At 50.9% G+C, this 22276-nt stretch overlaps 1 protein-coding gene across 1 annotated transcript; it reads right to left on the reverse strand.

Moving 5' to 3' along the window:
- Window positions 1-13: 13 nt before the first annotated feature.
- Window positions 14-22171, reverse strand: P3H1 (prolyl 3-hydroxylase 1). The gene is made up of 15 exons (XM_060258743.1): window positions 21665-22171; window positions 16770-16922; window positions 14887-15076; window positions 12993-13124; window positions 11223-11362; window positions 9560-9649; window positions 7615-7667; window positions 6381-6502; window positions 6142-6269; window positions 5128-5223; window positions 4212-4362; window positions 3870-3987; window positions 2629-2704; window positions 571-711; window positions 14-177 (listed from the first exon to the last, which is right to left on the reverse strand). The coding sequence occupies exons 1-15, from the start codon at window positions 22151-22153 to the stop codon at window positions 25-27; spliced, it is 2232 nt and encodes a 743-aa protein (XP_060114726.1). The 5' UTR covers window positions 22154-22171; the 3' UTR covers window positions 14-24.
- Window positions 22172-22276: the final 105 nt, after the last annotated feature.

Below are 22276 nucleotides of genomic sequence, written 5' to 3' on the forward strand. Positions count from 1 at the left end.
TAGACTCCTAGAGGCAGCTGGAAGCTACAGTTCATCTTTCCCAGCAGCGGGCCCCGGTTGTGGAACTTCTGTCGAGCCCGGAAGAGAGGCTTGCGTTGCCGTCGCCTGCTCTGGAGGTAGCTCTGTCTCTTCCGTATTGAACAGCATGCGCACGAGGTCATCGGCTTGCACCCGGTCCTGCAGAAGATGTAGAGCGCTTGTGAGGGGGGGGGGCGGACTTTGGGGGCAAGCAATGGAGAGGGGAGTCCAGAATGCATTCCAATAATGCCATCAGAGCGATTGTAGGGGAGCACTCACCAAAAATCAGTGCCAAGTCAAGACATACCGGGCACGGCTTCGTTAGAACAGACCGGTAACAGATTCAAAATATGCCAAGGAAGGGGAAATCATGCAAATTGGCTTGAGCTGCCAGGTTCCGGCAGAACAGCCGCCTTTTCTCGTTGCAGGCTTTTAATCGCTGCTTCACCGCGAACAGGTGGAACGAGCTCTGGAGGTGGAAAAGGAGGAGAAAAGCTTGGCGGGGGGGGAAACAGGGAAAGAAGAGCTGCAGCGGAAGCTGCTCGTACTCACCCGTTCGCGGTGGCGAGGGTCCAGGGTGAACCACAAGGCGATGGCGCAGCGCTGACCCTTGGTGACAGCTTTCACTCCGTGAGGGTTTTCGGAGCCTGAAGAGAACCCCACCGCTCGGCCGCACTGGGGCTGCACTTCAGCCTGAAAAGACAATGCAGGGATCCAGGTTGGAACTGCTGAGTGAGTAGTGCCTCATACTGGAAGATCCCCTTCTCCACCTTTCCCTTTGGCCCAGGGCAAAGCGACAGAAACACTGCACCGTATAGCCCTTCCTGGTAGTGCCGGATTAAACCCTGTGGAGGCCCCTAGGCAGTCGAAATCTCGGGGGGCCCCTCGCAAATTATCTCAGGGTCTGAGTGCCTGCCCCGCTACCCATGGCCCCCGCTGCAGCCTGCAGGCCCCTTCTTAAAAGCCCCTTTGACAAAGCTGCAGGGAAGAGGCAGACTTGGCGATAACTCCAGCAGCAGCTGCACCAGGCAAGTCCGGCAAAGAGCAGCTCTTCCCATGGAACTTGCAGCCATGCAGGTTGGGTCTCCCCTTTTATCCTCACGACAGTCCCGGGAAGCAGGCTTGTCACCTGACGACCTCCATCATGGCTGAGCCAGGATTTGAACCCTGGTCCATGTACAAGGCTTTGTCTGCTCCCCATACCAACTCCGCCGGCAACAGGGGACGAGCTCTCCTCTAGCTGAGGGGGCCACGCATGCTGTAGAAGATGGGAGGGGCTGAAACCAGGGGGGAAATGGTGGGGGGGGGGGGGGGGAAGAAGGCTCGGGGTCCCTAAAGGCATGGGGGCCCATAGGCCAGTGCCAAACTGGAGAGTCAGTTTGGTGCAGTGGTTAAGTGTGTGGACTCTTATCTGGGAGAACTGGGTTTGATTCCCCACTCCTCCACTTGCACCTGCTAGCATGGCCTTGGGTCAGCCATAGCTCTGGCAGAAGCTGTCCTTGAAAGGGCAGCTGCTGTGAGAGCCCTCTCCAGCCCCACCCACCTCACAGGGTGTCTGTTGTGGGGGAGGGAGATAAAGGAGATTGTGAGCCACTCTGAGACTCTGTCCTTGAAAGGGCAGCTGTTGTGAGAGCCCTCTCAGCCCCACCCACCTCACAGGGTGTCTGTTGTGGGGGAGGAAGGTAAAGGAGATTGTGAGCCGCTCTGAGACTCTTCGGAGTGGAGGGCGGGATATAGATCCAATATCTTCTTCTTCTTCTACTTGGTCCAATTGTTAATCCAGCTCTGCTTCCTGGACTGCGCCATTTCAGAGGGAACGCCTCCATCCTTGGATTACTCTCATGTCCAAAACTCTCCTTGCCCCAAAAGGCTGACAAAGATAGGACTTCTAAAGGCAGCCATTCAGAGTGGAGGTTTGGATGTGGGTCTCTCCGCCACACTCTTGTTCCCAGCCAGAGGCAGTGTAGAGGGAAATGTCAGATGTGCCTCCTGAACAAAGTTTTGAGTCCAGTGGCACCTTTAAGAACAATGAAGTTTCATTCAAGGTATGAGCTTTTGTGTGCACACACACTTGACCAGTCCATACATATAAGGCAGAGACTGAGCCGCAAATTAGCACACAACATAATGAACAGATGCAAATGGGAATAACAAGCTAAGTTTATACGGTCATGATTACTTGGATTTAATTCCAGGGGGAAACAGTGAAGCAAATAAATATGTCAAAATTGGAGACAATTTACACAATTGTGTAAATGTGGACTGCTAAATTGGTTTTTAAACGGCTGGTTGTTTTTATGATGTAACCCGCCCTGAGCCTGCTCTACAGGAAGGGTAGGCTAAAAAATCGAATAAAACAAATGAAATAAATGAAATAAATAAATAACTGAGCTCTTGTTGTTATGCTCCATCTGTCTCCCCTCAAGGTGTGCCTGCTGTCTCCTCTCAGTTGCATGCACTTCAGGGGCGACGATATCCCTTGAGCCAGCACAGCTCACGTATCAAAAGTTTGAGTAAGTTTAATGGGCATTTTCCCCCTCCCTCCCCTCAACCTGTTTTGAAGCACAGAGTACAGCCGTCTCCAGGGGTACAAAGAAACAACTTCCTTACCGTTATGGTTTTGGCATCCAGCTCGGTGAAGTAAAAGGCTCCGCCCTCAAAATCCCCGTTTAAATAGAGGATGGCGCTAGAGAATTCAGAAACAAGAACACAGCCTTTCAGCATTCTGCTTCACCAGACAGGGCAGAGGGGATGGTGCGCCAACCTCCTGCTTGCTTTTTTTCCAGAGGGTCTCATTTACAGAGAGCTCTCTATACCTCCGGAACCTGAGTCACAGACCTCCAAAGAGCACCTACAAAAATCAGTGGCAGAAGCTGCATCGTATGAACTCACATCTTTCCATTTACCCCGCAAGTTTCTAGTCCTTGCTGAAGTGCAGGACACTTCCAAACACCTCTATACCTTTTGAAGCGGACTATCCTAACAGCAGACAACAAAATGCCAATGTTTTTACTTTCCCTTTGGCCCGCCCCTTGCATTGTATGGCCTATCTGGGTTTCAACAAGGGTAACCCGCAGACAATTTCCACCTGACGCTGCTCCTATTACCAGCCCGTTAGGGCCCTGCTGGGGGAATCCAGGCCTATCAGTAGAGCTGCCAACCTCCAGGTGGAGCCTGGGAGATCTCTTGGACTTGCAGTTGATCTCTAAACAAGGGGTGGCCAAACTTGGTTAACATAAGAGCCACATAAAATACATGTCAGATGTTTGAGAGCCACAAGACATGAACTCAGATATTTGAGAGCTGCAAGATAAGGAAGGAAGGAAGGAAGGAAGGAAGGAAGGAAGGGAGGAAGGAAGGAAGGAAGGAAAATAGATTGGAGGGGGAGGAGAGGTGGAAAGAAAGCAACTTTAATTTTAAATGCATTCTCTAAGGCTTGGCTTGGAGAAGTGATTTGGAGAAGCCAGCCAACAGGGTGGTGGAGGCTTCAAGAGACACACAGTGTGTGAAAGAGCCACATGTGGCTCCCGAGCCACAGTTTGGCCACCCCTGCTCTAGACTATAGAGAACATGGCAGCTTTGGAGGGTGGACTCTACGGCATTATACCCCACCGAGATCCCTCTCCTCCTTACTCCTCAGACTCCATCCCCAAATCTCCAGGAATTTCCCAAACCAGAGTTGGCAACTCTTCTAAGCAGTGTGGTCCCAAAGGAGGGTGGACTAGTAGAAGAATTAATCTGCAGGCATTTGGGGAAAACCTGAGGTTCTAGTGACCAAGAAGCTCAACAGGCAGAGGTCGTAATCACCCCAACTAAAGGCTGCCCCATTTCATTCTCCCTACAGCTGGTACCTGTAATCCCGAAATGTATATGCTGGTGGTTCCTTGACGCACTCCAGGGCCTCTGCATTAAGGATGCAGTTGTCCACGTGGACAGGGTGGCTGGGATCTGTCCGGTCCTCCTGCTTCTCTGCACAGGAGACAGGCAGAAGGAGAGAAGAATCATCAACGTCAGCCTTTGCAATGTAAGGCTGCATTTTGCAGTTCTGCCAGCAGATAGAGTGCTCAGCACCCCAGAGCCTCCTCTCGTTTAAACCGACAAAAATATCCCGAAACAGCCCGAGCTGCGCAAGCTTCTAGCCCTCTGGTCCTTGTGGCAAGCGTGAAAGCTCCCAAGCAGACACCTTTGCTTACCGTCTATCGCTGCGCGACACACCAGGTGAGAGTAGGAGAAGTGGAGCGGCACGTCTAGACGGAAGTAGGACTCTATCACCTGGCGGACCTTCTCCGTCACGTTGTAATAGAGGTATGCGCCGCGCATCGGCACTTTGCCTTCCTGTCCTAGCTGTGGAGAAGAGAGCATGAGCAAGAAGGGTCAGGATCTTAACTGGATTATGGGCAAAAGACCTCCCCACCTCCACTGCCTCACTGATGCAGACGTTCCAAATGCGCACCCATAGTGAAAATGCAGTCACCTGCATCACCTTTCTCTCTGTCTCTGCCCTGAACCCTCCATATTGCCAGAAGTCTGTCAAATCCCCCTGTTCTTTTGAATCCTCCCTTGGAGTTAGGGGATTGTCTCACGAGCACTAGATGACTTCGAGCACAAATGACTGCTTTCAAGACCAGGAGAAACCCCCCCCCCCCAAAGAGTTCTCAAGGCCAAGCATTGACAGTTCTCGCAACAGCTGCTGAGAAAATTATCTCCACTGTTCTAAAATAATGAGGAGGAGCCCTGTGGCGCAGAGTGGCAAAGCTGCAGTACTGCAGTCCGAGCGCTGCTCATGACTGGAGTTCAATCCCGGCAGAAGCTGGGTTCAGGTAGCCGGCTCGAGGTTGACTCAGCCTTCCATCCTTCCGAGGTTTGCAAAATGCATACCCAGCTTGCTTGGGGGGGGGGGAAGTGTAGATGACTGGGGAAGGCAATGGCAAACCACCCCGTAAAAAGTCTGCTGTGAAAATGTTGTGATGTGACGTCACCCCAGAGTGGGAAACGACTGGTGCTTGCACAGGGGACTACCTTTACCTTTTACCTTTAAAATAACGAGATCTCTTAAGTAGCATAATTCACAAGCGCAAACTTTGGCACGTGCAGTTCTTTTCAGCCTACCTTTAGGGCTTTATAGACAGTCACACCATAGAAGGTCTCACTAGGCGTGTGAGGGGAGGTCTTCCCACGATAGCCATCCCCGGCGGAGGCAGCTGCCTGGGGTGAGGGGGAAGAATGAATATTATTGTACTACATATTACTAAGGTACACATTTAACACTCTTTTGTTGGGCTGGTTTCATGTTGGAAGATAATCCCGGTCTACATGCAGGGTGGGCTTTGCCACTGCTGCAAAGGAGCAATGCGTCAGCCCTCTGGGATGGTCAGTCTTTGTGGCTGTTGACTGGCTGGCACACAACCATCACAAAGCCACTTTCTTCTCCAGCAAGCTGTACAGAGCATCCAGGGTTAACCAATCAGCACTCTGAGCAGCAGGCACAAAAAGGAGGGGATGTCATGACTGCTGATTGGCTGGCATGTCAGAGGGAAAGGGCGTGTTGTGATTAGCACATGCCAGCCAATCAGCACTCTGGGCAGCCAGCAAGAGAGGCTGGCATGTGGCACTGTGCATCCAGAGGGAGAAGTTGTATTGAGAGTACCACATGCCAGCCAATCAGCATTCCGGGCAGCCAGCAGGAAAGGGAGGTGGGTGCTATGATTGGCCAGCATGTGGCGCTATGCATCCAGAGGGAAAGGGCATGTTGTGATTATCACATGCCAGCCAATCAGCCTTCTGGGCAGCCAGTGGGAAAGGGAGGAGCCGTCTTGCAATTGCCACATCCCAGCCAATCAGCAGTCTCCAGGAACAGCTGGCTGTGCAAACAGGAAGTACCAGTGGCACCTGCAAATCTGTCCCAGAAAAAGGGGATTCGTGTGGATCCATAGCAGGCTCACTGCTCTTCCTAGGTACTTCTGTACCCAGCTGTCAAATAGCCAGTGGAGAGAGATTTATTTGAAATACTTCAACATCCATTTACTGACCCATCATCCTGGCACCCGAGGCAGGTCGGCCAAAGACCTTCCGGGGCTGCCACCAGAGCAGAGCACTCTTCAAGGAGCGGGACCAGCGACTCACGTTTGTTAGTCTCTGTAGCTCTTGACACTCCTCATCGGAGAGGACGCCGTCGACCACCACGCGCTGGGAGCCATTCAGCTGCTTTGAATTCATGGTGATGCTGAGCCCATCATACATCAAGGGGCCTCCTGCGGGTGGGAAGGGGAGACCAAGGAGTGTGTGGGGGGAATATCTTACTCTGTGGCACCTGCAAACAGGAATTGCAACAAAGCAGCCCCCCGTTTCTCCTCCCCTCCTACCTTCCCGCACAAGCTTGCTCATATCCGTGGAGTCCTTGGTTTTCTCCACCACCAGCGTCTCTATCTCCTTCATGAGATTCCCAATCTCTTCCGAGATGCGGGCTGCCGTCTCACGCTCCACCCTGAAGGACACAGAGGAAGTGGGGGGGGGGGGTCAAGAGAACAGAGGAGGGCAGAGAGGAAAACCAGAGACAGTGGCGAATGACCTGGGACAATGGAGAATAAACAGGAGTTCCAAAGAGGACTGGAAATTAATAATATTTCTGTCGACATCAAGTCGATCCCCTCTTGATTGCACCGTGGGCAATGGAATAATGAGAGGTAAAGATTCAGGACGCTAATCCAAGGGTGCAGCTTCTCTCTCCTGTAACGATGGCATACGATCAAGACTGATGCGTCTGGTCCTGACCTGGATGGCCCAGGCAAGCTAGATCATGACAGATCTTGGAAGCAAAGCAGGGCCGACCCTGGCAAGTATTTGGATGGGAAACCTCCTTGGAATACCAGGAGTGGGAGGCAGAGGCAGGCTGCATCAAGCCTCTGAACGTCCTCCATGCCCCAGTAGGGGTCACCAGAAGTCGCCATGACTTCTAAGCATGCACATGCATGTGTGCGCACACACACACTTTTAAAAAAAAGACTGATGCATTTGGTCAGCATCCAAGGTCTCTGATCCCTCAGCTTAACACTAAAAGTAGATGAAAGGAGGGGAATACAGGACCAAGTGAGGTGCATGTATGTATCTCTCTCTGGGTCGACACATCATGTTTTTCCCGGCGATGTCCCTGGTCAGGTGGGGAGACACATTCTGAAATCTCATGTGTCTCAAGCGTATGCAAGCCCAATTCAGCTCAGGGCAACAACTCCCAGAGAAGGGGCATCGATCTTCCCTCCTGTGCTATTTTTCTCAACCTGAAACAACCCTGGGGGAGTGCTCTTTGCTCTCGTGGGGGGCTTCAGTCTGCACTGCGATGAGCTATAGGTCATGTTTGCACAATGTGGTAAAATGCACTCCCCTCTCCCCCACACACACCGCTTGAGCTCATGGGAGACTTTACCGTTTTTGCCTCGATGCCCCCTCAGCCCTGGAGCGCCTCCAACTGTCTAGTGTGCACGCATACATCCATGTGTCTAGCTCGGATTCCCCAGTAATCAAATCCAGCTTCCTACTCAGAAAGAAAAGATCTGGGGAGGAGACAGCATTTGCAAGCGCATGCAATTCAGAAGGGCTCACTTCTGTTTCTCTCGCAGCCTCTTGGGAATCACCGCCTCGGGGGTCCACGTGTCCTTGGAAACAAAAGGGGGTGAGGTGAAGGAAGGGTTTCCTCGAACCATTCTGGGGAGCCCATCTGCTCCCCCTCCCCCAAATTCCCCAGAAAGCCTTGGGCTCCGCTATTTCAGCCTCACCTCCAAAATGTGGCTACAAACAGATATACGTGGAACCAGGAAGTGATGCGGGCGTTTAGGCTGCAGGGTCCCACCTTTGCTCCCACAAAAAGGCAAGACCTTGGTTTTGAACTGAATATGGAGTATTGTGCCCTCTCTCACACACTTTAGGCAAGCTGGATGCTTCATTTCTGTTTTTCCAGGTGCCTAACTGATGTCCCCTTTTTTTTTTTTTAAAGGAACATTTTAACACTTTTAAAATCTTCTTGCAGTAGGGCTGGCTTTGGGATAGACACTAGCCAATCAGACCTGGCTGTGAGACAGGTCAGTCCAGCCAGCGCAGCAGCCAATCCGTGCTGAAGAAATCCAGCTTCCGCTGCCAACCAGAAAAAGGTCTTACCCCAACCAAACTCTCTCTGTCGGAGAGGATGGTATGTGCTTGATGGCTGAATCTGTGTGCAGCCAGAAAGAAGCCTCAGAGCAAAAGTGCACTGGGGATCTGTGATAGAAACTCTTGATGTGCAATTTAATTGGGGGAAAAAATGCAGCCACTGAGAGCGGGGGGAGGGGGGAAAACTTGGATTGAGATTACAACACTGGAAAAGGATGTTTTAACTCTTTCCCTTCCTGTTCAATCTTCCTTCTCCCATTTAAACCAGCCATCTTGAACTTCTTTCTTAAAGTTAAAGTATCCATACAATGGGCATATTTCCAGTCAGTGTTGGAGTTTTTGAGAGGTATGTACCAGTAATTTTTGCTGGGGACAAGCTGTCCCTTTCCTGCAATCCCATCCCATATTGCACCATTTCTTGCCCCAGCTGTTTCTTTTGAAGCTAAAATTACATAGGTGGGGGGGGGGGACTAATTCCCGATATTTATTTTTATTTATTTTGCGAATTTATAGTCCGCCCTTTCCCATGATGGGCTCAGGGCAAATTACAACACAACAGAACAGTTAAAATAGAACAATAAAATGGTTAAAAAATTTTTTTTTCCGTAATAAACAATTTTTATTAGTAACATATGGTAGCAAAACTATATCTACATCTTATAAAGACATAAAAAAGAGAAATTCTTCTACCCAATATCTTACTTTTCCCCCACCCCTCCCCCTGTTACTTGACCCCCGCCAGTGTTATTTACTTAAAAAACCCACAAATATTAAAAGTACCTTTAACTATTAAAAAACCAAAAATTATACTTTTGTTTTTTTAAAAAAATGAAAAGCTTAATCATTATCAAAAATTGTCCAATGTCCTTTTATTTTCCACTCTTTTTCTACGTATCTTCTGAACTTCTTCCACTCCAACTTAAAAAGCTCCAAATCATAGTCTCTTAATTTTCTTGTTAATTTGTCCATTTCACTCCATGACATAACTTTTATAATCCAGTCCCACTTCTCTGGTATCTTTTCTTGCTTCCACAGCTGCGCATACAATGTCCTAGCAGCTGAGAGCAAGTACCATATTAAAGTTCTATCTTCTTTTGGAAATTTTCCCATTTGTAATCCCAGCAGAAAAGTCTCTGCAACTTTGTTAAGCTGTCCCTTTCCTGCAGCCCCATCCCATATTGCACCATCTCTCCTGCCCCATTAAATAAAAATGAAATGAAATATTGTGCATGCTTTTGTCCTAAGCATGGATTGTTTGCTCACCACTGTGTCTTCTTCCTCAACTGTCAAAACTGGCATTGTAAGTTTCCTGGAGTGCATCTTTTTCTAGAGTGCCTCTTTTTCATGACAGCCTGCCCCAGTTCCTTGACGCAATGACAGGATTGCAGGAGCCACCACTTACCGGGTCCACAAAAGGAATCCCAAAGACATCGTAGCCAAAGAAGAGCAGCTCTTTCTCCACAAGGCTGCGGCGCTGGTAGGCCCAGACATTCTGCAAAGCCAGGGAGAAAAACGACAACAACGCATCAGAGATCAGGATGTCAACTTAAAGCTTAATCAATTGGCTAGGAAGGTGAAATAGACTGCCTCCTCCTATATGAACCCTCCTCAGTGATTAAGATCAACTTCAGAAGCCCTGCTGCTGTGTAAGCTCCCAGCTTTCATTGGCAGGGTGCCGCAGCTGAGAAGACCCTGCTTCTTGAGCCAGTCCACTTCACCTCAGGCAACAGAGGATGGTGGAGCAGGGCAGGTGGCCTCCCACCATGGCGGAAGGCCTCCCGACAGCAGCCCTGAAGAGGAGGAAAAAAACACTCTGGCATTCTAAGTGCCAAAATGTCACTTCCAGAGAAAAACTGGAAGAGACAACAGACAGCTCTAGGAATGGCCAGAAACTCTATGGTAAAACAGAGAGCATTCCTCTGCTCTATACTAAAACACAGAGTTTCTGGTGATTCCTAGAGCTACCTGATGTACCAGACTAGGTGTGGCAACTGTAGCGCCAGGGAATCTAAAGAGCATGAAAGGCTAGATCTCCACTCTTTCCAGACCTCCACGAACTGGGAGACTGCCCTTGAGACCCCCCCACCAAACCATGTTGTAGGAGCTCTGGGGTGGCCCCCCATTTCCTGGTGGAAGAAATGCCAAAAAGAGAAAGGTGAATTTGTGATTTCCTGGCACTCCATTTCGCTGTCGCTAGCTTGATGCAGTGGTTAAGAGTGGCAGAGCCTAATCCGGAGAACCGGGTTTGATTCCCCACTCCTCTGCATGAAGCCTGCTGGGTGACCTTGGGTTAGTCACAGTTCTCTCAGAGCTCTCTCACCTCCCTCACAGGGCGTCTGTTGTGGGGAGAGGAAGGGAAGGAGATTGTACGCTGCTCTGAGACTCCTTCAGGTAGCGAAGAGTGGGGTATAAAACCAACTCTTTTCTTCTTCACTGTCTCAAGGCATCTCTTTCACTGGGGGAACAGGAAACTGACCCTGCATCTCCCATTACCTCTGGACCCTCTGCTGGGCCAGGCGCGGGGCCGTAGCCAGGATTTCATGTTTGATGGGGCCCACCGCAGGATTTGTTGTTTGGGGGAGGCTGGGGGGGGCACCTAGTTTGGTGACCTTGGGCTCTCAGCACTGTAAGCTGCCTAGAGTTCCACAACTTAGTCCCCCCCCCCTTTGCCTGGGCAGTCACAGCAGCTCTGCTCTCCCCACCCCTTTCTTATGTGCCCCACTCTCAGAGAGACAGAGGCCTCTTGACTCTCCCCCCTACCCGCTTTGCTCTACATGCTGCGTGAGAGAAAAAAAGCAAAAAGACCAGCAGCAAGGCTACGACTTGTTCAGAGCGGCAGTGAGCCAAGGGGACAGATTGGGGGCCGCCCAATGGAGGAGACATACAGTTGGAGGGGTGTGCGTGTTAAAAGATGGGCCTGGCCCCTCCTGGTCCCCACTGTAGCTACGGGCCTGGCCAGACGCCTTAACCAGTGTCCAGCCATGTCTACCCTAGATGCCGACCCCCAAATACCACATCCAAGATTCGCAGTCTGGGTCAGGAAGACGTTTTCCAAGACAGCTCACCTCTCTGGGCTGGAGGGGTCCGGCCAGGTGCTCTCCGAGGACAGCCGTATAATAGGCCAAGTTCTGCTTCATCACTTCGTCATCGGGGAAGAAGAGCAAATAGGTTTTTGCGCACTCGATGGCCTTCTCGTAGTCGCCACCTGGAAAAGGGGAAACGCGGCCTGTCAGCTCAAGCTGGGGCAGGGTGATCCCTCCCTTTGGGAAGCAGCAATTTGATGGAACAGTCCAAGGACTGGGATTCCTTGCTCGAGGTCATTTTTCAGGCAACCTCTGGACGTTCATCCACTCCCCATATGGAAAGGAGGAACTAACTGGCTTCTCTTATGTTTTTATAGCCAGCTTCAAAAGGGGATTGGATGAACATCTGGAGCAGAGGACCATCAATGGCTGTTAGCCACAGCGTATTGACAGAATTGTCTGGGGCAAGCGATGCTCTGTATTCTCGGTGCTTGGGAGGGGCAACAGTGGGAGGGCTTCCAGTGTCCTGGTCCCACTTGGTGGCACCTGGGTTTTTTTTGGCCACTGTGTGACACAGTGCATTGGACTGGATGGGCTGCTGGCCTGATCCAACATGGTTTCTCTTATGTTCTTAAAAAGATGTCCTGAGAATTCAGAGGTAGACTACCTTTAGGATTCCATTTCGCTATCCTGGCTGTGGATAGGTGTGCTGGAAATCTGCTCCCCCCCACCCCATGCCAAGGCAACATCGCCAAACAATGAACTAAATGCCAATAGGTTAGGCAGGGGAACAAGGCAGCAAGTGTTTTGCGTCTTCAACATGCAAACAGAAAGAGTGGCACCTGCTGGAAACAGCTGGAATTAGCTCAGTACAATTCCCCCCCCCCCCCCCCAGTCCCGTTGCCATTCTCCAAAGACTAAATTCCATGCCCAGCGTCAATTTAAGTGTTTTTTTTTCCAGTTGAAGGATACACATCATCTCAATTAAAACCATTTCAATGGCAAATAACTAGTAGGCAAGGCCCATAGCTCGGTGGAAAGAACGCACGCTTGGCATGCGGAAGGTCCCAGGTTCAATCCCGGACATCTCCAACGAAGAGACTTCAGGCAGCGGAGATGGGAAAGGCCCTTTCTCTTCCTGAGACCCCAGAACACCTTGGCCTGCCAAACACCTAGGCAGATCGACAGGGTAGCTTGGTGGAAGAGAGCTTCTTGGGTAGGGCCCCACAGCTCAGCAGTAGAGCTGCTTTGCATGCTCCAGTTTAAATCCCTGGCACCTCTACTTAAAAGCATGTCGAAACAGCAGCCTGGGCATCGCCTTCTCTGAGTTAGAGACCCCACAGAGCTGCTGCCGTTCAGACTCGCTCTGTTCACATCAAATATCGCAGGGGTGGTCAACAGCAGCTCTCCAGATGTTTTTTGCCTACAACTCCCATCAGCCGCAGCCATTGGCCATGCTGACTGGGGCTGATGGGAGTTGTAGGCAAAAAAACATCTGGAGAACTACTATTGGCCACCCCTGCAATATTGGACACAAGGCAGATTCATGCCCTGTTATCACTGAGACACAAATTTTCCAGGCTTGGGGCACTCTGTGGTCTAGCACAACACTCTCACCATTGGGTCCCACTGGTGTTCTTGCTGAACGGCCATGCCAGGGCCCTGGAGCGCTCTCCAATCTCAGCATGGTTTGCAATGCAGCGAATTCCATTTTGCACAGTTCTAAGGGTGGGGGGGGAGGGGAGGGAATGAGGGCTCCCCAAAGCAGCCGAGGGAGGAAGAGAGCAGCACCGTGCGTTGGACCCGACTCACTGTTGTAGTAGGCAAACTGCAGGTAGTTGAAATGGGACGGGAGGAAATCCTCCAGGGGCTTCTCCCGGCCGGGCTCAGAAGCGAGTTCCGTCACACACGCCTGCTTGCAGCTCAAGACTTGCAGGTAATGATCTGGGGCAGAAGCAAAGAGCCGGTCATTGGTAGAAAAGGCACACCCAGGCTGCTGCCAAGCCACTCGGGCCAGGGCTGTCCCATTTCCTGCAGAGATCAATCAGTTCTGGTGTAACTTTATATGGTCTCTGTACTGCCCAAATGCATCCGCTTTATGCGTCTCACCCTGCATTTTCCAGACTTAGATTCTAGGTTTACTCCGCCCATCCAGCTGCAGATGGGAGAAGTTTTCACCCACTCAGAAAGGACTGCCAATTCTTCGACTGGGTCTGCTTTTCACATTGGCTACTCCTTCTAAATTCTGCCCACCCCGTTCTTCTGCTGCTTTGAATGGATATAAAGGCGGGATATAAGTGGGATACAATAAATAAAATAAATATTCCAATGCATCTGATGAAGCAATCTCCAGGGCCTTTCTTGTAGCAGGAACTCCTTTGCATCTTAGGCCACACGCCCCCTGATGTAGCCAATCCTCCGAGAGCTTCCAGGGCTCTTAGGACAGGGCCTACTGTAAACTCCAGAAGGACTGGCTACATCAAGGAGGTGTGGCCTAATATGCAAAGGAGTTCCTGCTACAAAAAAAGCCCTGGCGATCTCTAACACAAAAGTCAATACTGGAATGCATGTCAGCCTTTAGGGTCCCACTGGCCTCCGCTGGATTCGATTCAGGGTTGTACCATCGGGGATGGGGAAGAGGTTAATTCTCCCTCCCCACAATGCTTTTTTCCCAATCAAAAAACATCTTCTTTTCAGGCTGCTTTAGGGCTGTGGGGGGAAAAGACAGGCACAATAGGGATGTCAGTCTTTTTTCCTTCTGGGGCTAAAAGCCGTGCTAAGGAAGGGGGATGTTTTCAGTTAGGGAAAGGCACGCCTTCCCCAGCCCTCTAGATTTATCCTTATTCTACACAACAACAATATAAACTGCACTGATTTTGACTATTTCAGGTTCATCTGTCTTTATCTCCGGAGATTTCAGGCCATGCTGTCCATGGCATTTTCATCCCACCTCTCTTCCAAGGAAGTGTCCGTGATTCCCCCCTCTGCTATGTTGTCCTCAGAGCAACTGCGTGAGCTGAGGCAGTTAGGCTAAGAGAGAGTGACTGGCCCGTGGTCACCCAGCGAGCTTCCCAGGGGAGGGCACTTTTGAACCTGAGTCTCCCCAGTCCCAGTCTAGCACGCCAAACATTCCACCCCACAAAGGTGGCCAGGTTTGGAACTCAGCGGTGAATAAATCACAGGGCACAAAAGAAACATGCGTGATTGTGTCAGGATTCCTTTGGACACCACAAAGTCAAGTTGCAATGAGAGTGTGCAGCCCCATCGAAATCCCTTTTCCCACTGTGATTTAGTCTATGTGCAGGTGCACTGGTGGGGCAGAGATAAGATGCACAAGAGTAAAACCCTCCAAGAAATGGTTGCAGACAGGGGTTATTTTGTAGAAAAATAGGTGGTGGCACTCATCCAGGGATTGTTATGCAGCTGCACCTACTATTCAATGGTCAAGGAGGTGGAACTCTCAGAAGGAGAAGGTGGAACTCTCAGAAAGGTTCAGGAGCTGCGCTCCTGTGAGCTCTCGCTGAATCAGAGGCCTGGTTGCAGAACTGCACTTATGCAGAGATAGGGACAAAAACAGAAGGCTGACCAGGCACTGTCCCGATCTGGAACCCCGAAGTTTGGGGACAAATTGTGACAGGGACTATTTATGTAGCCCCTCTCTCCCTTCTTTTCACATGACGTTTCCCACATGTTGTGCCAAGCTCACCAATAATAGCTTGGTAAAGGTCCGCAGTGTATTCCAGGTAATTGTAGCCTTCATAATCATATGGCCCTTCACAGAGGGCTCGGCACTCTGTATCGGCGATCCAGTACTCCTCCAGCGCCTTTTCCAGATGCAGAACAGCTGCTTGGGGTTGCTCTTCTGTGTAATAGCTCACCCCCAGGCGGAATTCTTGCTGCAGAAAGCGACACAAAGGGAAAGAAAAGAGCTGTTTTAAGGGCACATATAGATATGAGTGCCTGCAAAAAACTCAGAATAGATTTCCCCAGGGATGGCGGAAGAGAGTTTGAATTGCCCGACTTTGCTTTTCGCTCACAAGTAGCAGGATTCTGCCAAACAAACCACACTTTGCACCTTAAGTTGCATGATTTGGGGAAGGGCTGCAGCTCAATGATAGAGCATCTGCTTGGCCTGCAGAAGGTCCCAGGTTCAATCCCCAGCATCTTCAGTTAAAGGATCTGGAAGTAGGTGATGCCAAAGACCTCTGCCTGAGACCCTGAAGAATACTGATTTTATTTATTTATTTTATTTATTTATATCCCGTCCCTTCTGTATAGACTCAAGGAAGCTAACAGCATAAAACAGACAGTAAACAAAAGCAAGATTAAAACAATCCGATAAATGGCAATGGTGCTACTTCAGGCGGATCATGTAATATTTTATCAAAGAATTCAGGTTTTCACGGCTGGTAACATCATTAGGGTTTGTAGAATCTTTCGGGATCAAGTGCCGTGTTCTACTGGAGAAAGTTTTCCTTCCAGACGTTTTGTTCTCAGCTGCGGAGAACATCCTCAGTGGCGTTGCAGCCGGAGCAGGCGCTCAGACCTTCTTGGCTGCTGTGCACAGCACAGCAGGAGGGAAAACTTTCTCCAGTAGAATACGGCACTTGATCCCGAAAGATTCTACAAACCCTAATGTAATATTTTCTTTCTCACGCGCATAGATCCTGGGCAGTTAGTAATAAAAGCGCGATGGATCCAGATGTGGTGGCAGCCCTCTCCCATTAGATATTCTATGCCATCCGAAACAGTTCAGTTTTGCAGGCCCTGCAGAACTGCGATAAATCCTGCAGGGTCCTGATGGCTTCTGGGAGGGTGTTCCAAAGTATTGGGGGCCACAACCGGGAAGGCTCTTGCTCTGGTGGAGCTGAACCTAGCCTCCTTTAGCAATTTACATTCTTTGTACACAATATTTAGCATCACTGAGCCACAGGCTCTGTTTCACAGCCATTTTGATGACGACGATATCGAATTTATACTCTGCCCTCCACTCTGAATCTCAGAGCGGCTCACAATCTCCTTTACCTTCCTCCCCCACAACAGACACCCTGTGAGGTGGGTGGGGCTGGAGAGGTCTCTCACAGCAGCTGCCCTTTCAAGGACAACCTCTGCAAGAGCTAGGGCGGACCCAAGGCCATGCTAGCAAGTGCAAGTGGAGGAGTGGGGAATCAAACCCTTTTCTCCCAGATAAGAGTCCGCACACTTAACCACTATACCAAACTGGCTTCTGCATCTTCTGGCTTTTGCGTCTTCTGCAAGCACAAACCTAACTTTGCCCCCAAGCTTCCTCTCTCCACTCACCCTCCTCCTCTCTCCTGGTGTCACCGCCCCCCACAAGAAAGTCAGGACCCAGGTTTTTTCCAGTCCTAGTCCCATGTCTAACTGCTATACAACATGACTCTTAATCAAAGCACACCAACCACACCTAGGACCACGGAGAAAAACCTGGCCTGCCTTACAAAAGAGAAGGCCAAATTATACAGCAGGCTGCGGTGCAATTACAAGTCTACTGAAGGAAGATTATGCCAAGAAGGCACAGTGCAAAATAAAAAACAAAACAAAACCAGAGCATGTGGACTGCTGGCTCACCATATGCGGCTTGGCTTCTAAGTCGACAAAGTCTGACTCTTTCACTCCGGCCATCATCTGGTAATACTCCAGGTTCTGCCTCATCTCCATGTGGTCGGGATTGGCCACAAAGAAGGTGTGGGCAGCAGCCACAGCCTTGTCCAGCTTGTTGATCTGAGAAAAACAAAGCAGAGGCGCAAAGAGAAGAGAGTGTAAGAATCAGATCAAAAGGCGCATGTTGCCCGATGTGCTGTTTCTAAGAAAGGCCACCAGAATTCGTCCAGGAAACACATGAGCTGGACATGAACATATGAAGCTGCCTTATACTGAATCAGACCTTCGGTCCATCCAAGTCAGTATTGTCTACTCAGACTGGCAGCCGCTCTCCAGTGTCTCAAGCTAAGGTTTCTCATGCCTGTCTCCCTGGACCCTTTTTTAATGGAGATGCCAGGGATTGAACCTGGGACCTTCTGCTTACCAAGCAGATGCTCTACCACTGAGCCACCATCCCTCCCCGTATTCAGTTCAGTATGAATTCAGTTGCCTGATGTGACCTAGTGGTAAAGAAGCAGTACTGCAGTACTGTGGTCTGAACTCTCTGCTCACGACCTGAGTTTGATTCCGGCGGAAGCTGGATTCAGGTAGCTGGCCCAAGGTTGACTCAGCCTTCCATCCTTCCGAGGTCAGTAAAATGAGTACCCAGCTTGCTGGGGGGGAAAGTGTAAAAGACTGGGGAAGGCAATGGCAAACCACCCTGTAAAAAGTCTGCCATGAAAACGTGAAAGCAATGTCACCCCAGAGTCGGAAACGACTGGTGCTTGCACAGGGGACCTTTCCTTTCCTTTTTCTCTTAAGTCCTAATGATGCCACAGAAATCTTAACAGCACAGAGAGCATGGCCTGGGCCACATTAAGGGATCACGGCTCAAAGAAGAGCATCTGCTTGGCATGCAGAAGGTCCCAGGTTCAATCCCCGGCATCTCCAGTTACAAAAGGTCAGGCAGTAGGTGATGTGAAAGACCTCTGTCTGAGACCCTGGAGAGCGGCTGCCTGTCTGAATAGGCAATACTGACTCTGATGGACCAGAGGTCTGATTCGGTATAAGGCAGCTTCTTGCATTCATGTGTAAAGCTGGCAGGGGCCTCAGGGCACACCTAGCTCTGGTGATGGAGGCAGGGCCTTTTTCTGGTCTCTTTCGGTCCACCCAAGCCACAATCCCTCCAGGGTAGCAAGCAGCTGGCTGTTGTGGGACATGCCCTTGAAATCTCCAACCTGGATTAATGTTTGCACGCTACATCAAATTAAAGCAGAAATCAAAGCAAAGTCAAAACATCTATGAAAAGCAGCAGCGCCTTTTTTCACAGAGGGGCTAGCAGCAGCAGCAGCAGCAGCAAACGGATTTTGAAAATGGCAGTACGGGTGGCGATGCGTCTCTCCTCCTTGTTCAGCTTAAAGGTTGAACCTCCCCAGCAATGGCTGCTTTCAATATTTGGGTGGTGGAGGTGGGGAACAAGGAGACCACAGGATAACCCAGGAATGGATTCTAGCTAAGCATTTAATACGGAAGCTTCATAACTTTAAAAAGCAGAATTAACAATAGCTCGGTGGTGGAAAGTGCCATCAACTCGCAGCTGACTTAAGGCGACCCTGTAGGGTTTCTAGGCAAGAGTCGTTCAGAGGTGGCTGGCCATTGCCTGCCTCTGTGTTCCTTGGTGCTCCTTGGAGGTCTCCCATCCAAATACAAGCCAGGGTCGATCCAGCTCAGCTTTCGAAATCTGATGAGATCGGGCTTACTATTTCCAGGGCTTTTTTTTTTTGAGGAGAAATGCAGTTCCGGCTAGCTTGGCGTCAGAGGGTGTGGCCTAATATGCAAATGAGTTCCTGCTGGGCTTTTCCGACAAAAACTCCCACCCCTGACTATTTCTATAATAATATGGCGCGATCCAGTCAAGCCAGTGAACTATTCATTGACGAAACTTGTATGAGAGGTTTTGACCGCATAACCTGGGGCACAAACTTTGCCAATTGTAGTGTTGCTCATTCATCCCTATCTGTAAGTAATATCACCAGGTATGTTCTGGTCTGGCTTCCTTGAGCATTGCGACAAAGCAGGGGTGGCCAACGGTAGCTCTCCGGATGTTTTTTGCCTACAACTCCCATCAGCCCCAGCCAGCATGGCCGATGGCTGGGACTGATGGGAGTTGTAGGCAAAAAAAAACATCTGGAGAGCTACCGTTGGCCACCCCTGGGATAAAGTATTCCCCAGATATCTTTCACGATCTACTGAAAATTTGGGGCACTAAAGAATCACATGAGACAGATCCACACGGAACACAGAAAGCCCCATATAAATCAGGGTCAGGGGGGGTGGGGGAGAGGTATTTGGGGGTTCCTCCTCTAATGGGACTAAAAGAAACACAGGAGGGCAGAGTGAGGGGGGAGATTTACGCCCCATTCATAACACCATAGAGGTCCCGCTCCATCTGCCCATCCCATCTCCCTCTGCTGGTTTTTCGGCAGTTCAATCACATGCCAGTGGATTCAATCCATCATGTGATGTCTGGTTCTAAATTATCCCCGTGGCAGACATTCCAAAGGAAACCCCCGTTGCAAAGCCAGCTCTTTCCATCTTTAGGAACCAATGGCTAGAGCTTAAGCATCAGCCGCAGAGGAAGGGGTGGGGAAGAAGAATAAGTATTTTTACATTTGCTTTCTCAGTTCCAGTTTTAAATTTCACTCCAAAAAGCAAGACGGCAGTGGAGTCAGTTCCCTCCTCTCCCCCTGCGCAGGATCTCGCACAAGGACTGGGGCAGCCCCCCTTGACGTGGCATGTTGCCCCTCCTAAGGAAAGAAGGGGGCGGAAGGGAGGAGGGGCCAGACTCTCCGCTGCAGGGGAAGGAGTGGGGAGACTGCTTGAAGCCGCTGGACTGAACATGTGGCAATAAAGAAGAAGCTGGAACAGGGATCGTAGCAGGAAGGCAAGCCTGGCCTTTTTTGGTACTGCAGAACTGCGAGAGAGAAAAGTCCTTTGAAAAAAAATCCCTTAAAAATTGTCCACTGAGCAAGGGATGGTGTTGGATTCACATGGATATCCACTACACGAGCTCTTTTGAGACTTCTCGTTCCCATTTCCTTCTCCGAAATGTCCCCATTGTCTAAAATCCATGCCTCTCCCGACTTTGCTTCCCAAAGGGGGAACTGTTCCAGCTTCTCTGTGGATTAAAGATGCCGTGGGAATCTGGAAACTGTCAAATGCTGCTGCTTGGATCTGACAGCAAGGATGACAGAGAGGGGAGGGAAGACATTGCTCCCATGTCCAGAAATCTCCCGCTGTGTCTCAGGCCTTGCCTAAGCTACAAGCAGCATCCCAACGCAGGTCAACACCACCATGTCGACCCTCACCGGTACATGAGCCAAGGAAGGGTGAGAATCCAGTTTTGGAAAGAAAGGGGGCAGCTCTGCTGGGCCAGTTGGGATGCCAGAGGGAACCATCCCACCACTTCACTTCCTGAGCAACCAGCAAGGGCAGCATCCATGAAGAAACCTTGCATCTTCGTAGCAGGATGTAGGGTGGGCCTCAGGAGGCCTGGCTGGCCTACAGTTACCTCAACGGACTCGAGAACAAAGTTTGAGCTCAGTGGTACTTTTGCGCGCATGAAACTGAAGAAGCACGCGCGCACACAAAAGCTTCTACCCAGAATTAGACTTTGTTGGCCTTAAAGGTGCCACCGGACTCAAATTTTGTTCTGCTGCTTCAGACCAACATGGCTGTCCCCTTGAATTTGTCAGTGGCCTGCATGGTCCTGACCTACTAGATTAAACCTGGGGCAGTTCTTCTTCCCTGCAAATGAGGTTAGATAAACTGACTGCGCACCATGGAACGAATACCAGTTCCTTCATCTGGAGGTTTCTGTTCACTCGTTTTCAAGAAACCTACCCGTTTCACTAGGATGCAGAGTTTTTTCCAGCTTTGATTGGCTGGACTGCAAGTTTTCCACTACAAATCGCCATCTCTATAAGGGGCAATTCCATGGTTTGTGGACAGCAGTCTTCTCCACAAAAAGTGCACCAACCCTCTGTATAAATTTCACTCACTCACTCCAGGTTATAAGCCTGTGCAGTTTTAAGTAAAGGCAGTCCCCTGTGCAAGCACCAGTCGTTTTCGACTCTGGGGTGACGTCGCATCACAACGTTTTCACGGCAGACTTTTAACGGGGTGGTTTGCCATTGCCTTCCCCAGTCATCTACACTCCCCCCCACAGCAAGCTGAGTCAACCTGGAGCTGGCTACCTGAGCCAGCTTCTGCTGGGATCGAAGTCAGTAAATTCCATCTCGGTAGGACTTCTGAAAAAGCACACCCCAAATCATATCATAGGCTGCCTAAGGACTCAGAATCCTCTGTGGGAATTCTCCCAGTTGTCCAGCTATTCAAATGCTGCTGCCCCATTTTATAACAACAGTTTCACATTTGCATAGCTGTCCAAATGCCCCCAAGAATGACCTTGCAATTAGGTCAACAGCCCTTTGAGGTAGGCCAGTATCAGGAGCACCATATTACAAAAGCATTTGAACACAGGACCTTCTGGCTTGTTCACCTGGCTTCTACCTCCTGCTTGCTGTAGGAAACAGATGCTGGACTGGCCAGACCGCTGGTCTGATCCAGCAGGCCTCTTCCGACATTCTTATGCTTGAGGGTGAAATTCTACCGAACTCAGGGACGTTTATTTCCCTGCATAGGGCCAAGTCTGCAAATTCTCTGCGGCCTGCAATTCTTCCAAGCTGGGCTTCCTCCAGAGTCAACAAGTCTTGGGCAGGAGAACTAGACCAGTAAAGCCCTCGAATGAAGCCCGTAGACAGACTGCACTTGCCCCGAGTCAGTCGAGCCCCTTCCCCGAAGCCCCCCTCCTTTCCCCGCACCTTGAAATAAGCCACTTGGAGGTAGTTGTAAGGGCTGCGCTTGCGGAACTCCAGCTCGGTCTCTTCCCCCAGCTGATACCGAGAGACGCCGTCCGGCAGGCAGCGGCGGAGGCAAGCGGCGCGGCGGAGGAGCCGTCGGAAGAAGCGGAGGTCGCCGAGCTGGCGCCGCTGCCGGTCTCCCGCAGGCTCCTGCGAAGGCGGACCAGTGCCGGCGTCGTCGGTGCGGTTGGCGTCGTCGGAGCAGAGCAGGCGGCAATGGACGAGGCGCGCCCGGTGAGCCTCCCGGGACCTCAGCGCCCGCTCCATCTGCAAGATGACGGCGCCCCAGTCCCCTCGCCCGTAAGAGTCCGCGCCGGCCGCCAGCAGCATGTCGGCGGGCGGCAGAAGAGCCGCGTCCGCCTCCGCCCCGACGGCGGCCAAGGCGACCGGCAGGAAGATCTGCGCCGCGAGCCCCACGAGCAGCAGAAGCTGCAGCCGCCGGGGCGCCATCGCGGGTCTCCGAGCAAGCCGAGATCCCGCCTCGACGGGCAAGAGGTCCCGCCCAGCGCTCGCAGGCCACGCCCCTCAGCATCCCCTGCTTCAGGCCACAAAGGCCAGATCGATAGGCAGCCG

The sequence above is a fragment of the Heteronotia binoei genome, chromosome 18 (genome assembly GCF_032191835.1).
Source record: "Heteronotia binoei isolate CCM8104 ecotype False Entrance Well chromosome 18, APGP_CSIRO_Hbin_v1, whole genome shotgun sequence".
Lineage (NCBI taxonomy): Eukaryota > Metazoa > Chordata > Lepidosauria > Squamata > Gekkonidae > Heteronotia > Heteronotia binoei.